Raw genomic sequence first — 14,688 nt, 5'->3', positions numbered from 1 at the left:
TTTTTTTTAATGTGTGGGGTTCTTAATGGTTTAAGCACAGAATTAATTCAGGAATCCTTCAAATCACTTCAAATTCTGCAGAATGCAGACATTCAGTAAGTTTTAGACGTGTGCATGTGCTACAAAAAACGTAGCTTYCCTAAGGCATCTTTCGACGCAGCCACCCTTTACATACGGGCTGCCCTTGCTCCCCGCCGCGCCTGCGCTCGGTCACCCGCAGCGCGCTCTCGGAGCGCCACTCGCTTCAACGCTGCCGTCGCTGCTCCCGCGGACGCTCCTCAAGAACGACTTACCTCCACGTGAACCGGGATTCTCTGCAGAAGTTGCACCTGTGAAGTCAATTTTTCTAAAAAAACTCTTTTTGACTGGATGCCTCCTCTCAGTAGAGAGAGGAGCAGCGACTTTTCTCCCAAGCACGGAAGGGTTTCACCACCATGAGCCGAGAGCATGGGGGTGATTTCCTAGGACAGGAATCGCAGAGAGGTTCCCGAGCAGCGGCAGGGCGCCGCAGACGGAAGGGAGACGGGGGACAGGCGGAAAGGCCCCAGGAGCGGCCGCCACGGGGAGATGGCGTCAGGGCCGCCGCCGCAGGCCTCCTCGGGAACCCGTGCTCTAGCTCGGAGCACGTTCCTAAACCTTTACGAGGATGCAGTCACACTCTTCCAGACATAATTTCAAATAAATTTGACAAGATGATGATTTTCCTTTTGACGAGACTGCACTTAACTAAGGAGCAAGCTTATGTTTACACAATGTATTGGAACCATTTGCCTTGAAGGGTGCCCTGGAAATACAGAGCGCTTATAATACTACCTTTATTATAACACCTCTTTAAGGTTGCAAGATCTCAAAGCAACCTCAGCGCATGTCTGGAAGCACAGCAGAGCAGTGAGCAGGACTGTATTCCTCCCCAGCGTTTCCTACAGCACGTGGGACAACTTTAACAGCATGCATGTCCTCTCCAGGTCAATCCCCAACTGCTTTAAAATGTCCCAACCAGAAACGAGAGGCCAGGCTTCAACTCTATCAAGTGTTTTCTAATTTAACCGTTTAAAACAAGAGCAGTCACCTTGCACTTCACATCCACTATGACGTTTATATAAATTCTGCAACAGGACTGAGGACAAGAAAAATCGAGCAAGCGAGGACAGGCCTGGGGCTCCCTGCAGGAACGTGATGCACAATCACGCAAACTGATGCAGGGGATACCCCAGAAAGACTCCCTGGCTCCCTGATCAAGTCTAGCCATCTTCATTTCACTTCCTCCTTCCCTTGTCAAGGCTGCTTTCCACCACCAAGCGCCGGCTGGGAGCTTCCAGTGCAGAGAGACACACAGGATACGCTCGGAGGCGGCGCTGCTCACCAGAGATCTGGCTGACCGAAGAGCGATCCAGTTCCAGCTTAGTCAGAGATTTACTGCCTGAAAATGCCGGCGCACTGATATTCCCTAACTGCAGGGCTTCCAGCACAGGGAAATGAATCAGCCGCTCTGAATGCACAGGAATGAAAYGATTAAACAAGTACGTTCACCGAACCGCGGAAAGTGGGAACTGGTCCTCAGAAGCTCTTCGCAGAACAGACTTCCTACGATGACGTAACGCCAGGCGGCCGGAAACCTGGAGGTTTCTTTGCTACAGAGAGCATTCGCATAGTCTAAACCAATGGCCAAGAACAAAGYGGCCCTATCTGACAAGAACAGGAGTGAACAGGATTATCACTGTAACTGCCCACCAGGAAAGAGGTTACCACGATAAAAGGCTAATGAACTCTGTTCCTTGCTTTGATTTAGGCTTCGCAGCCATGCAAGCTCCTTCAGAGATCCCGAGTCCATGCAGAAGAAAAGCTCTGACGAGCTGTCAGGTCACGAGGCACCAGRGCGGCAGAGGTTGTGGCATCTTCTGGACTGGCGCTGCCTTGGTGCAACAAATGCAGCCCCAGATGTGGCAGGTGAGCAGCAAGAACGGAGCTTCCTCCACAAAGAGATTCATCGCTTCCGGATGGTTTACTCAGCAAAGCGCTTTTCTGGGGAAGACGAGAGGACTTCCTGCATAGCTAGCCATGATTCAGAAACCCTCCCAGGCATTTTGACAAACCCAGCGATTACCCTCTTCATCTTGGAGAGCTCCTATTTCAGCAAATTGGTAACACTCGTCAGCATCTGCTTGTCTCCCACCCACTACTTCTGATRTCTTCAAAGTCCTTTCTTTAATATATTCAGGGTGTTCTCATTATAGTCTGGGTTTATCCTAAAGCTGGATGCATTCAGATGCAGCTGAAAATGTGTTTCCCCACAGGAATTTGCTCTCTATGGCAGAAATGTAGTATTGAAAAAAAAAAAAAAGACAGCAAGCATGTTTAAATCACCTCTCCCTCTTGCAGTTGGAATATATTCCTCCAGGATGCCTTTGAACCCGCAGTTTGTTTGAATTCAGGCCCAAGGCGGGCCACTGGCCCCAGTGAGAACTCATGCTGAAGCAATTCGGTAACACTATCCTCTTGCTAGGGAGCTTCTTGCATGGGAATGTCATAAGCATCTCTCTGCTTGTTTGTGTTAAAATAAGTTATAACTCTCAAAGTCACCTCTGGAAAATTACTAACAGGCAGAATATGAGCGGTAGAGACATGGTAATAAAAAGCCAGTTCTGCATCATTACAGAGATACAGGTCATTAAACACATGCACACGTTACAGGGAAGAAGGGGAATTTTCTCTCCTTCCCACTCTACCCATCCACGAAGAGTAAAACTTCCAAAAAGCATTCCCTTTAAAAGCAGCTCTGTCCTGAAAGGAACAGTCATACAGCTCTGAGATCCTGTGCATGCAGGGACTAGGAGTATCTTTTTATAGACCCACAGACATGATTGCTAAAAAGAACAGACAAGCCTTCAAGCACTCAAACTCTCCTTCGGGTCCCTTCCCTACAAGCCCAAGCTCTGTTCTGAAAGTATCTCAGATACAGCATACGAAGCACAAAAGCTGTCATTTGGAAATGAATGTTTCTACATGTCCCCACAGACAGAACCCCCAGTGTTATCAGAAATAGTGCACTATTTCTCTCTGTGATAGCAGAGTGGGAAATGAATATAGTATCTAAGCTCTGGTATCTGGTTTATGTTGAATTCTGATGGCTGAAAGATCTTATAGCCTCTAAATTTAAGCCATTTTTAGAAGAGATATTTCATTCAATCTGCCTCCCTTCCCCCACCTTCCTTGTTCTTACCCATTAGCAGGGATGTCTAGTTTCTCCTTCTAGTGTAGGGTACATGCATGAAGATGGCAGAGTGGATGGGTATTTACATCTTAGTGGTAGTCACTATTTTTCAAAACTGTCTCCTTATGGCATTTATGAAGAGGTGGAGCAAGCGAGTACAAGTTACACTAATTTTTTATTTATTTTTTTTTAAACTTGAAGTGTCATCTTCCACAGTAGGAATCAATTAAGGTAAGCAGAAGTGACCAGATTCAGTGTGAGCTCTAAGAACTTCTTTTAAAGCAGTAAAAGCAGTAGCAGTTGTACCCTCCACATCCAGCAGTTGTGGTTAGGTAGGGCAGCTGGCATTAAACAAACTCTGTGGTGCAGTATTACAAGCCTGGTAAGGACTCGACATAAGCCAGCCTGCGTCCAGAGTCTCGCAGAGCGGTCAGGGCGCCCCTTTTTGTAAACCCTGCAATTCCCCTTCGGCTCAGGCCRGAAGGGGAGGTTAGCCCTGCTGTTTGCTGAAGGCTCTTAGGGTGTCTGCTAGCAGGTCCTGGCTAAAGCACGGCAACGTGACTATTTTAAACGTTCCCACGTACGGGCCTGTCTGCCGACTACGCACCTGCTGCGCACAGCAGCCGTTCAAATGCTGACAGCAAAATTGAGACTATCACAGCAAACCACGCTCCAACAAAAGATATTTTTTAGTTGATAATACTGTTATCGCTGACCAGTTTCAACTGYGATACATATTTTTAAGTCAGCATGCATTTTACTTCAAATGTACTCAATTTATCTCAAATTTATTTCATGTAATGAAAAGAATCTGAAGTTTTGATTTAAAAAAAGAACAGACTAACACTTTACTAGAAGCAATTTTGATGGGCTGGTAGCTTAAGCATTACTGTGAAACATCTAGTAAAGCAAAGAATGAAAATGAAAAAGTGAAAATAAGAGTTAAATTACTGCATATCTTTATGTATAGCAGAGAAGTAATAAAGTTTAAATATTACACATACAACATGTACACACTCTGCAGGTCTGTTTGTAGACATATTTAAGTATGCGTATCCCCTGCATACCCATGATCACTCACTCATTTTACCACTTTGCAGAAATAAACTCCACACTACATGATTTTAATGGCAGCTTACCCCAAACTTGAAGAGTCATTTCACCATTCTTAACACACCGGGGGAAATATGCTGTGCATGTCCACTTTTGCTTTTGACTGCTTCACACTATATTTAGACATCTCCAAAAGCATTCCTTTCCTCTGTGTGTTTCTCTTTCTTCCCTCTATCTTGGACGCTACAATCCAACATATATAAAATCTCACGATGATCCATAGAAGTAGACAAATATAGATATTTTACATGTGGGTGTTTTTGCCCAAACTGGCAATTCAGGCACGGGACTTTAAAAAGAATCTGAAGGTTCTGATTCTACAGCAACATTTGAACTCAACTATAGCGATATGTGGCTTACAGCACTCAAAATGGAAATAAAAAGTTCTTTTTAATAAAGAACATGGTGAATATTAGGCAGGATAGCTCTGCTTAATAGGAAGTCAAAAAGGAAGGAGGAAAAAAACTGAAAACTCACTGAAAAGCTGAAAAATCATTGCAGGATGCAACAACTGAAATACGCACACCCCCCTGAGGCCTCGAGCCAGACTGGCTGCCAAACCTTAGCGTAAGAATCTCCACCCTCTTCTGCAGGACGAGATCGGAAATTCCTGACAATTGCAGGGACTAGCAACTCAAATGAAGCTGGCAGGAATAAAAGAAATAATTGACAAATTGTTCATATATCCTGGTCACCGAATGCCACTAACTCCGGATGACATTTTGCATTCTTTTTCAAAGGTGCTCTGGGCACTGAACGGCTTGCTTSGCTGTCCTTCGGAAAGCTACCAAATAGCTGAGGGATTTGAGAAGTTCCCACAATTTAATGCTAATAAGGCAACAAATGCTTTATAATCCTAAGTATTTCATTAAAAAGCAATTTGGGAAACCTGCAAAAATGACTCTTCACCTCTTCTTTTTTCCCTTTAGTCCCCTTCACCTCTAGGAAAAAGCAGAGTTAATTCCTGCTCCCTGAGACGCTTCCATATTTATCTACAACAGGAAGGGTGGCACTTCCTGAGCACCCTGGGATTCGAGCAAAGGTTGGATGCAAACGACCACAAGCCCTCAATGCAAACTAGACTACGGCATTTCGCTCAGTATCAGCATACGCGTGTTTATGTGTTTTTTAAGGTATGATGCAACCTAGCCCAGATTTACTTATTTTACTATTTTACCTAGGCAGAGTATTTTGCAATAGCACTATATTCAGTTCTTCTGGTAAAATAAGGTAGTCTTAAAAAGAAGGCTACAACTTCACTATGAGGAAGCCAATACTAGCACCTACATAGAGGCTTGACCTAGCCAAGCACTGTGTGTGCTGGCCCTAGCTGATCACAGCACCTTTACACATGCTGACTCAAGCAGGCGCATAGTTCCACGGAAGCTACGAGGAYGTCTTGCATAGTTGATCTCCCAGCAGATGTTTAGAGTCTCTTAATGACAAAGAGCCCAATATATTGCAGGCTCACATGACAGAACAGTTTTAGATCCAAACAGAACCATTTCATGTTTAAAATATCCTCACCTTATAATCTCCTTCCTCCTGGGCAACAGAGGTGCAAGTCTGCTGCGCCAGAAGATGCTGCAGTTCTAGYGAAATCAATGGACTCGTAGCTGTGCATGCTGGGGCTGTGATATTYAAGCATTCTGCTGACTCTGCTCTTGTTTTTCTTTCTTTAATTATTGTAATTTGTATTCATAGAGAAGCTGCTTCCCCAGTGATGGGTCAGGGCCTGGCAGTGCTAGGCACTATACAAGTGAAAGCTCGCTGCCCTGAGAGCCTAAGCCCAGGACCTGAGGCAGCAGGCGGGAGCACACACACAAGGCAGGCCAAGCGAGACAGACTCTGCATTAGCATGAGAGGCAGTAGRCTTTGTGGCTAGCCACTGCCAACCTTGTCTTGAGCATCACAGCGAAGGACAGCTCAAAGCAGCTTTGGCGGTGTTTGCAGAAAAGGTGAAGGCAGCCTGGGAGAAAGCACAGAGGTGCTTGTTCAGAAGAAAGGGGGGAAACAGGGCGACTGGTAGGAGACCCCTCTCAACAACAAGGAGAGAGAACAAACAGAATGGGGCTAACCACAGCGGTCTTGGAAAGCAAAGACCAACAGCCTGCATTTGATGTGGTGGAGAAAGGGAAGCAAGGAGGCTGATACAGCCAAAGTATGATGACAGGTAACCCTGCATCAGCACCTAAATGAGCAGAGCAAATCCAGGAAGGGAGAGACTGAGGGAGGCTTTCCGTGAAATGGAAGCGACTAAAAGCATACTGCAAGGGGTAAAAATGAGGGACAGCAGGAAAAGAAATGGATAGGGAGATTCAGGAGAAGGGGTACTGGAGCAAATACAGAGCTTACCAAAAAGTAGATTAAAATTAAGAAAAAGGCTACATCTGTGCCAGGAGATATGAGGAAGGCAGACAAGACAAGAGAGGAAGAAGCTCAGTTTTTTTCCTGAGCACCGTCCTCTGCTGCAGCAGGGAATCCAGAATAGAGTAGAAGCAGACAAGGGGATGGTTTGAGCAACATCTCCAAGATGGCAAGATGCAGCTGGATGTAGCTGCAGGTGGTGAGAGCTGGTAGGCTGGCAGATGGCAGAGCTGAAGGAGGAGAGAACAAATCTGCAGTGGAGGAAATCTGCTTGGTCATGAGATTTCCTCTAGAGGCTCTCTATGGAGGAAGAGTAGGAGCAAAGGAAGCAGAGGCTGATAGCGGAAAATGGAGCCTTGGAGAGGAAAGGAGTGGGCAGGAGGAAAGAGGACAGACGCTATGACGCAGAAGGGCAGGGAGGTGGGAGTCACGTGAGAGTGGCAGGGACAAGGCTCCAAAAGACACAGCTGTGAAAGCTGTCCAGTTAAGCAGCTCAAATGCATTATTCCCTCTTGGGAAGGAAGGAGAGAGGGGAGAGAAAACAACCAAGGTCGTGCCCAGCTTGTTATGAATCCTGGGCACACACCATTATCTGCATTGCTGTGCTCCATGATAACCTAGTGTAAGTGGAACACCTGGCATGGGGACAAGCTTGAGTCCTTTGCTATTAGTTGAAAGTCCACCCAGAAACAAACTTCTGCCAAGTTCAGAAGGTTGCCAGGGCTGGAATTTCAGGTCCACTTTTATAGGTTAAAACAAAAAGAAAATGCAATGTGGCTGCTTAGGCAAAAGCTCTTCCAAGGAAAGAGAGATTTGTGGCTTATCTGTGCGCAGTTCGGTGGTTTAGCTAACCAACACAAAGCTAAGCCGATATAAACARCTTTGAAGCAAGCAGATTTCCTCCTAATTTGCACCAAACAAACTCATTCCCACAGTMACTTTTACTGGAACGTGAGCTTTCCTGGATTCTCTCTCCCAGCATCCTTACCTCTTCCTCCAGTTTCACCACCTTGGCCTGAGCATTGTTCAAGGCCTGGTCTCGGATCTCAATGTGTCTTCGCTGGTCCTCATTTGCGGAGCGTGCAGCAGCAAGTTCTATTTCCAGTTTCTCCTTTTCTCGCTGTGTTTCCTTGTCTACCAAAATAAAGCGAGAACTATCAATAGACAGCAGTCCTTCTCTATCCAGCTTTTAGCAGTCCTTCACTCCACAGGCGAAGGAAAGATGGGGCAACTTCTACTGGAACTCCCCCCCAAAAAAAAGAGAGAACGCAAATCTATTGCTAAGGGGAAAAAAGTACGCGGCTTTCAAGGATGAGAAGAATTTGCCACCCTGAAAAGCAGGGATGGCATTTTAAGTAACAACGCACCACAATGCTAGCGAGGAGGGGTAGAGGTGCATCACTCAGTACAGTTAGGCAATTTGCTCTGATTATACAGACAGCTAGTGAAACTTGGCACCTCTTCACCTCTGATATTTCAGTACTAGAAAACAATCTGAGTAATTTTAATACTGCAGGCTGGAGGCAGGAGATGGCAGGCTTCTGTGGCTGAAAAACTTGTGCTCCTTTTTTCCATGCTGACCCCGCAAACAGGAAGGTGGCTCTGCCTGGGGTAGCTGCCCTCCTCAGAGTACCACCCACTTGTCCCACTTTGCTGGTAGTTTCACAAGAGGAGCCAGGAAACAAGTGAGCAATGGAAACTCCCCAGTCGTCTTCTGCTGTCCTTAAAAAATGTCTCTCTRAGCCAGAACTGAGGCACGTGTACCTGCCCTGCTCAAAGCAGATCTGCAGCTCAGGAAAGCCTTTTGCCCAGCACTGCAAGTTCACACCCAAAGCTTTAAAACCCACTCCAAACCCAGCAACTCTTCTTTTTCAGCAGCTCTCCAGAAAGAGCTGGATCTGGTGGGAGCAGCTACATTGTTTCAGAACAGGGCAACTGACTTCATTAGAAAAAATAAACTGGACAAAATAGCTGGGGACTGGAGAAATTATCACACAAGCCTGTAAAGCAAAGCCACAACAGAGAGCTGATGTCCTCTGGGTGTGTTGTCATTCTCAGCTCAAGCCAGCCAGCTACAATGATAACATTAGCACACTCACTGGATACATAACCACAGAATACTCCCTGGAGTGATCTACACCCAGCGCTGATGACACCAGAGAAACTGCATTCCAGAAACCAATATCCCATGACAAAGGAATGAGGACAAGGAGTGGAAGGCTCGAAAAACAGGAACTAGATCCGGGATGTTAGGAGAGACTGCGTATGGAATATACAGGCCCATTTGTGTAAGCATCTGCATAACTATATTTACAGGACCACAATTATTCCCTTTCTTCTGCCAGCAGAGAGCCCTGAGCAAAGCTTTAGCAACATGGAGTAGCTGCAGATTCCCTTCTGCTATGGAAGCTGTGCAGCCCACACAGAGGTTGCAAAAGGAAGCTGTGCACAAAGAAAGCGCTCCAGAACCCTGCAGAGCAAACTCAAGGCTAGCTCATGCTGTAAGGAACAAACTGATGAAGGTTAACATTACCACCAGTCTATTCTTTCACTCATTTCCCCCACCCTAGTATTTCTCCTCCATCCAGGAGATGAGTTGCTGACAGTAGCAGCCTGCTACAGTATATTGCAGAAGATGGGTAGAGATGAGACAGGGTGGCATTACACCAGAAGGTATCAATCAGTGCCAACAGCCTGTTTGTTAATCTGTAAGAGCTTGCAGCTAGGCTTTCGGAGCAGCACTGGTAGGTTTCCATATTCATCCAAAATGCCTAGTGGCATTTAAGGCCTCACAGCTTTGGCCTTCTTTCAGAAAGATATCATACGCAACAAAACACATCTTCCCACCTCTCTGGGTCATCTTTGAATCTCAAAGTCCACCAACGCAGTTTAAAAGCTGGACCAACCTGACAGAYTTACCACCACCACTGCAAGAGATGAATTCATGCCCTGATAGCCATCCACTTGCAACGTTAAGTCATAAGGAATAAGCTAAAGGATACCAGCATTTGTCAGAGAAGCAGCAATGAGTGTTGCACCACAGAAAATCTTCTCTATTTTGCAATTTTATTGCATTACATTCTATATAACAATTGGAGAAAAGCGAGCACTATCAGAAGGGTGGAGTATACCATRGGATGAGAGGAAAGTTGGCTTGCTACTGTCAGCCTCAAGACGCTTCAGTACAAGAAAAAGCAACATTTCACATTTGTAGTTTTGGTTTGCCTTGTGATAAACCCACTGCTGTGGACAGAATCCACGACCCTTACCCAGCCCAGCATACTGGAGACAGCATTAATCCCCTTTATTTTTGCTGAACTGGGTATGTCAGTGGAAAATTAAAGAGATGGGAGACCTTCAGAGTCCCAGGCCCACTGGCCCCAGCTCATGCCAAGACTCTTGCTAGTCTGTTAAGACTTAAGCCCAAAGCTTGCAGGGGACAAAAAAGGTGCAAAAATTAWCCTGCACAATATGGGGTAAACACTAATTTTGCAAGGTAACTGCACACTATTTGCTCTGAAATCTCTAATAAATGCCATCAAATGGATTTTACACACTGACAGAAAGGCAATGCTTTATTCCACCTCCTTTCTCCACTGCTAGTTTTGGAACGCTGCTGCCTCAATTTCCATCAAAGTGAAAAACAGACTGATTGACAGATCTGAACTATGCTAACCTGCTGCATTTTCTTTATCCTTCCCAGACTGACCAGAGCATTTCTACTGACCCATAACAAATATGTAACTCACTTTGTGCAAAGAGTTGAGAGATGGTTTTCCGATTGTCCTCAGACCCCTCAAATTCCTTTTCTGCAAGCTGYTTGTTGGCTGTCTCCATACGTTCTGCAGAATTTTGCAACAAAAGAAACACTGAAGAATCAAAAACTTTCAAGAAAGAAGTCACACCTCCTAAGGACAGTTCTAATGCAAGCTAGGGGAAGAGATCTCCTAATTCTACACAGTCAAATGTAAAAACACTTTTGAAATGTTTCTAATCATGTCCTCAAGTAGACATACACAAAGAGTCAAAAGAGATTAAGCAGAGTTCCAAAGAAATTACTTTAAACAATTATAAAACACAAGAATTTTTTTTCCTATCTTTACAAATATGTTGAGCCACTTCATAGAGTTCAGTACAAGAAAAAGATTAATTTCAGTTTTTTGTATTGCACTCGTTTTATAAAGAATGATTTCAAACATTTCTAGAAAAGAAACTTATTTTTCCCACACAARCAAACCTCATCATGCAATTAAAAGATTCCCTATAATTCTCCACTCAATCATAAGACTTACAAGATTAAGTTACTGTGGTTCAATTATCCGACTTTAGGGAAAAACATAAAATCTTAAGTATAGTTTAACAGTTCTGCTTGCTGCAGGCTATCGGAAGTTTAGATCAGACTATGAAATTATAAATGAAAAGTTTATGCTATGAATTTTATTATGAATAAGATATTTAATGCAGGCCTTTGTGTACTGTCCTTCTTGATAGCACTGGACACTGTATGGCCTTACTACTTAGATGCAAAACAGTTTCTGGGAACGTGCTCTAATAAGCGACTAAGGACACTGAGAACAGATGATGTGTAAAGGAACCGGAAGGCTTTTATAAAAAAAAATAAAGTTATACTTTAAAACACGTATTATTCACCTCTAAACATCTAAAATCACAAGTGGGTTTTTTTTGCCTTTCAAACTGTAACGCTTAAACTTTGACCCGTGTTAAGGTCAAATACCATTCAACACCACTCTCCATTCCCAGGCACGGCACTGCCTCAGCCTCTTAGCAAGAACCAGACACTAATAACATCTCACCCTGGAAAAGAGAGGGGGATCCAAAAAACCAGATGCCTGCTTTGATAAGGAATGACAAGACCTTCAGGAAGAGCAGACAGTCTGCAGTTTGTATGTCAGTGCGAAGGGGTCACTGGACAGGAAATAAAGTGAACATGCCTGGTGTGGGATTAGGCAGTCAGCAAAACGCCTTTCCATTTGTGTAAACTGAACAAATTGTACAAATTGTGTCTAGGATATAAGACAAGAGAGGATTCCAGGCTTGCATCTGTTTTATGGTATTTGGCTTGTTGCATGCTTCTTCTCAATGAGAAACAGGCTGGTAACGAGACACTACAGCATTCTCCTAAACCTGTCTTTTCCCTACTCCCAGCAACCGCTTCAAATCCCAGACTGCACATACCCAAGTATCCTGTCATATTCCAACTGTGCCAGACACAATGAATCCCAATACAACAATAAAAACAAACAAACAAAAAGCAAACAAAAGTCCAAACAAAAAAAAACTCCACACGTGAAGAAAAAGGTTTTACTTCATTCACCTCTCAGGTCCCTGTTGAAATCATGAAGCCTGCGAATTTCTCCTTCTAGCTTGTTTCTCATGGCCTTTTCCAGGGCATCCCGCTTAGAGGACGATTTCTCCAGGTTTTTATATGCTTCTGAAACTTGTTGAATTTCTGTTTCCAGCTGCAGTGGAAGTGAAAACAAGCACTTACTATTTTATCACTAGCAATGCATTTTACTTAGAAAGTAATCTGAGGCTCTAGTCTTTTTTATTGAGATAAAATATACCTACAGCTATATACATCATGTAAAACTACAGAAGCTCAGATTTGCAAGGGATCCTCTGTTACAAAGCCAATGACTGAAAAAAAGATATCTGGATTCTCCTTCCAGTCACTAGCTCCGTTTGCCCCATATGGTCAGATACAGGAAACTGAAAATGCACGAAAGTCATCTGCCTTTAAAAAAGGTTGAGGTAGCACATAACAGTTGGCACTGCTGTTATTTTGGATAAAAAACAATTACATAGATAGCTAATGTGATATCAACTTGAATAAGTAAAATAACTATTGCCAGATCCTGCATTACTGATGAACTCTGCAGCTCTATTTTTTTATGGTCTAAAGTTCACAATAAAACCTTCTGATGTTCTATGCTTACAATTCTACAATTTCATTAATATTTTTTAAATATTCAGCACTAAATTGTGTTGGAAGGATAGATGGGAGGAGTGGCTGATAAGAGCTGAGGGCTGTGCTGCTGTTCAGAGAGACCTGGACAGGCTGGAGAGCTGGGYRGAGAGGAACCTCCTCAGGTTCAACAAGGGCAAGTGAGAGTCCTGCACCTAGGGAGAAATAACCCCAGGCACCAGTACAAGCTSKGGGCTGACCTTCTGGAGAGCAGCTCTGCMGAGAGGGACCTGGGAGTGCTGGTGGATGACAAGTTGACCAGGAGCCAGCAATGTGCCCTYGTGGCCAAGAAAGCCAATGGTCTCCTGGGGTGCATTAGGAAGAGTKTTCCCAGYAGGTCGARGGAGGTGATCYTGCCCCTCTACTCAGCCCTGGKGAGGCCTCATCTTGAGTACTGCGTCCAGTTCTGGGCTCCCCAGTACAAGAGAGACATGGAGSTRCTGGAGAGAGTCYAGCGYAKGGCTACGAGGATGATCAGAGGGCTGGAGCATCTGCCCTCCGAGGAACGGCTGTGAAAGCTGGGCCTCTTTAGCCTGGGKRRGAGAAGACTGAGGGGGGATCTTATCAATGGCAATAAGTACCTGAAGGGAGGGTGTCAAGGGGATAGGGACAAACTCTTCTCAGTTGTCCTATGTGACAGGACAAGAAGCAACRGGCAGAAACTGAASCACAGGAAGTTCCGCCTGAACATGAGGGGGAATTTCTTCMCTGTGAGAGTGACAGAGCMCTGGCACAGGTTGCCCAGAGAGGTTGTGGAGTCTCCTTCTCTGGAGATATTCAAGGCCYGCCTGGATGCAGCCCTGTCTACCATGCTCTAGGTGACCCTGTTGAGCAGGGAGGTTGGACTAGGTGATCTCCAGAGGTCCCTTCCAACCTTACTGATTCTATGATTCTAAGGGGGAACAGTTGCAATAAAATATGTTTTCTCCTTCCTTCTAACCTTCAGTGTAAAGCTTCTCATTATGATCTTGAGCAAGTAACTGATCTCCCAAGGCAGAGGAGGATTCACTTCTAACTTCTCACCCAGCGTGGTTTTGCACTGCTATGGAAGTGCGGATCCATGCAATAGCAAACCCCATCAGCCTGTCTCCAGTAAAGCATCAACAAGGGGAGGGAGAGTTCATTTTCATCCTTCTTTCATTATTTATCAGGAAGCTGTCAAACATTTCACTAAAGCACTTCCTAGCCAAGAAACTTAAAAAAAARRWAAAAAAAAGAAAGAAAAACAGACAACAAAATGAACATGTCACCGGAAAAAGCAGTAATGTAGGGAATGAACCAGCAGCGTGGGAAGCCACACTGACCATCTGAACTCAAGCAAATGCTTGATCATCAGCCACACATCTTTATGGCCCTGGCGAACGCTCAGAGCAAGGCCCACAAAGCCCTAACCTGCAAGCGGCACCAATCCTCTCGCTGCAAAGCAAAGGCAAAGCTGACCTGCTGCACAGTTTTAAATCACTGCTCATCAATAAGCGATTCCTGCGAGGCTGCACTGAAGGCACGTCTTCACGGGCATCTTAGTGATAGCTSTCATCAGAACTTTTTAACACACATGGGAGAAGGGCTTTGGCATCACTTAGTCCTTTCATAAAAGCAAAACTGGCAAACAGTTTGATCAAAAGAGTATATTAAGTTTCCACAGAAGTTGTGTGGTACTGAAAGAGGGCTTTTAAAGTAATTTTAGTGTCAAAAAATGTGTTAGTTTCAGTCCTGCRGGTCCAAACATCTCTAATGTGGCCACAGCGGCAGTACTTTTCTTACATACTGTCCTGCCAACCAGTTTCACAGTAACGTCCCCTGTTGTCCCCGAGTGATTACAGTTTGAAACTTCTCTCTAAACCCTCTTCAGACTGASAGAAAGATGAGGCCTACTGCTATCCCAGAAACAAGACCACCAGCTCTAAGTGAGCAAGCCAAGCAGCCAGTCTCTTCAAGATACCTGATAGGGATGCTGCTTGGAGCACCGTCAGTCACCTGTTAGAATAAAACCAGGGGCTTTGGCAGTATC

At 44.8% G+C, this 14,688-nt stretch overlaps 1 protein-coding gene across 3 annotated transcripts in view; it reads right to left on the bottom strand.

The window, feature by feature from the left end:
- AMOT (angiomotin) overlaps positions 1-14,688 on the bottom strand; it is a 52,547-nt gene that overhangs the window by 14,426 nt on the left and 23,433 nt on the right. For all 3 annotated transcript variants that reach the window (XR_014897661.1, XM_085319708.1, XM_085319709.1), the window contains 3 exons: positions 12,027-12,171; positions 10,441-10,533; positions 7,680-7,825 (listed from right to left, as the gene is read on the bottom strand). Coding sequence is in view for 2 of the 3 variants with exons in the window: in XM_085319708.1 (XP_085175834.1) it covers positions 7,680-7,825; positions 10,441-10,533; positions 12,027-12,171 (384 nt within the window). In the remaining variant the exon portion in view is untranslated. The remainder of the gene's footprint in view (positions 1-7,679; positions 7,826-10,440; positions 10,534-12,026; positions 12,172-14,688) is intronic.

Source organism: Rhea americana, unplaced genomic scaffold (genome assembly GCF_003343005.1).
Source record: "Rhea americana isolate MKP2758 unplaced genomic scaffold, rheAme1 scaffold_6, whole genome shotgun sequence".
In the NCBI taxonomy this organism is placed as follows: Eukaryota; Metazoa; Chordata; class Aves; order Rheiformes; family Rheidae; genus Rhea; species Rhea americana.
This window is presented reverse-complemented; position numbering and strand designations above follow the sequence as displayed.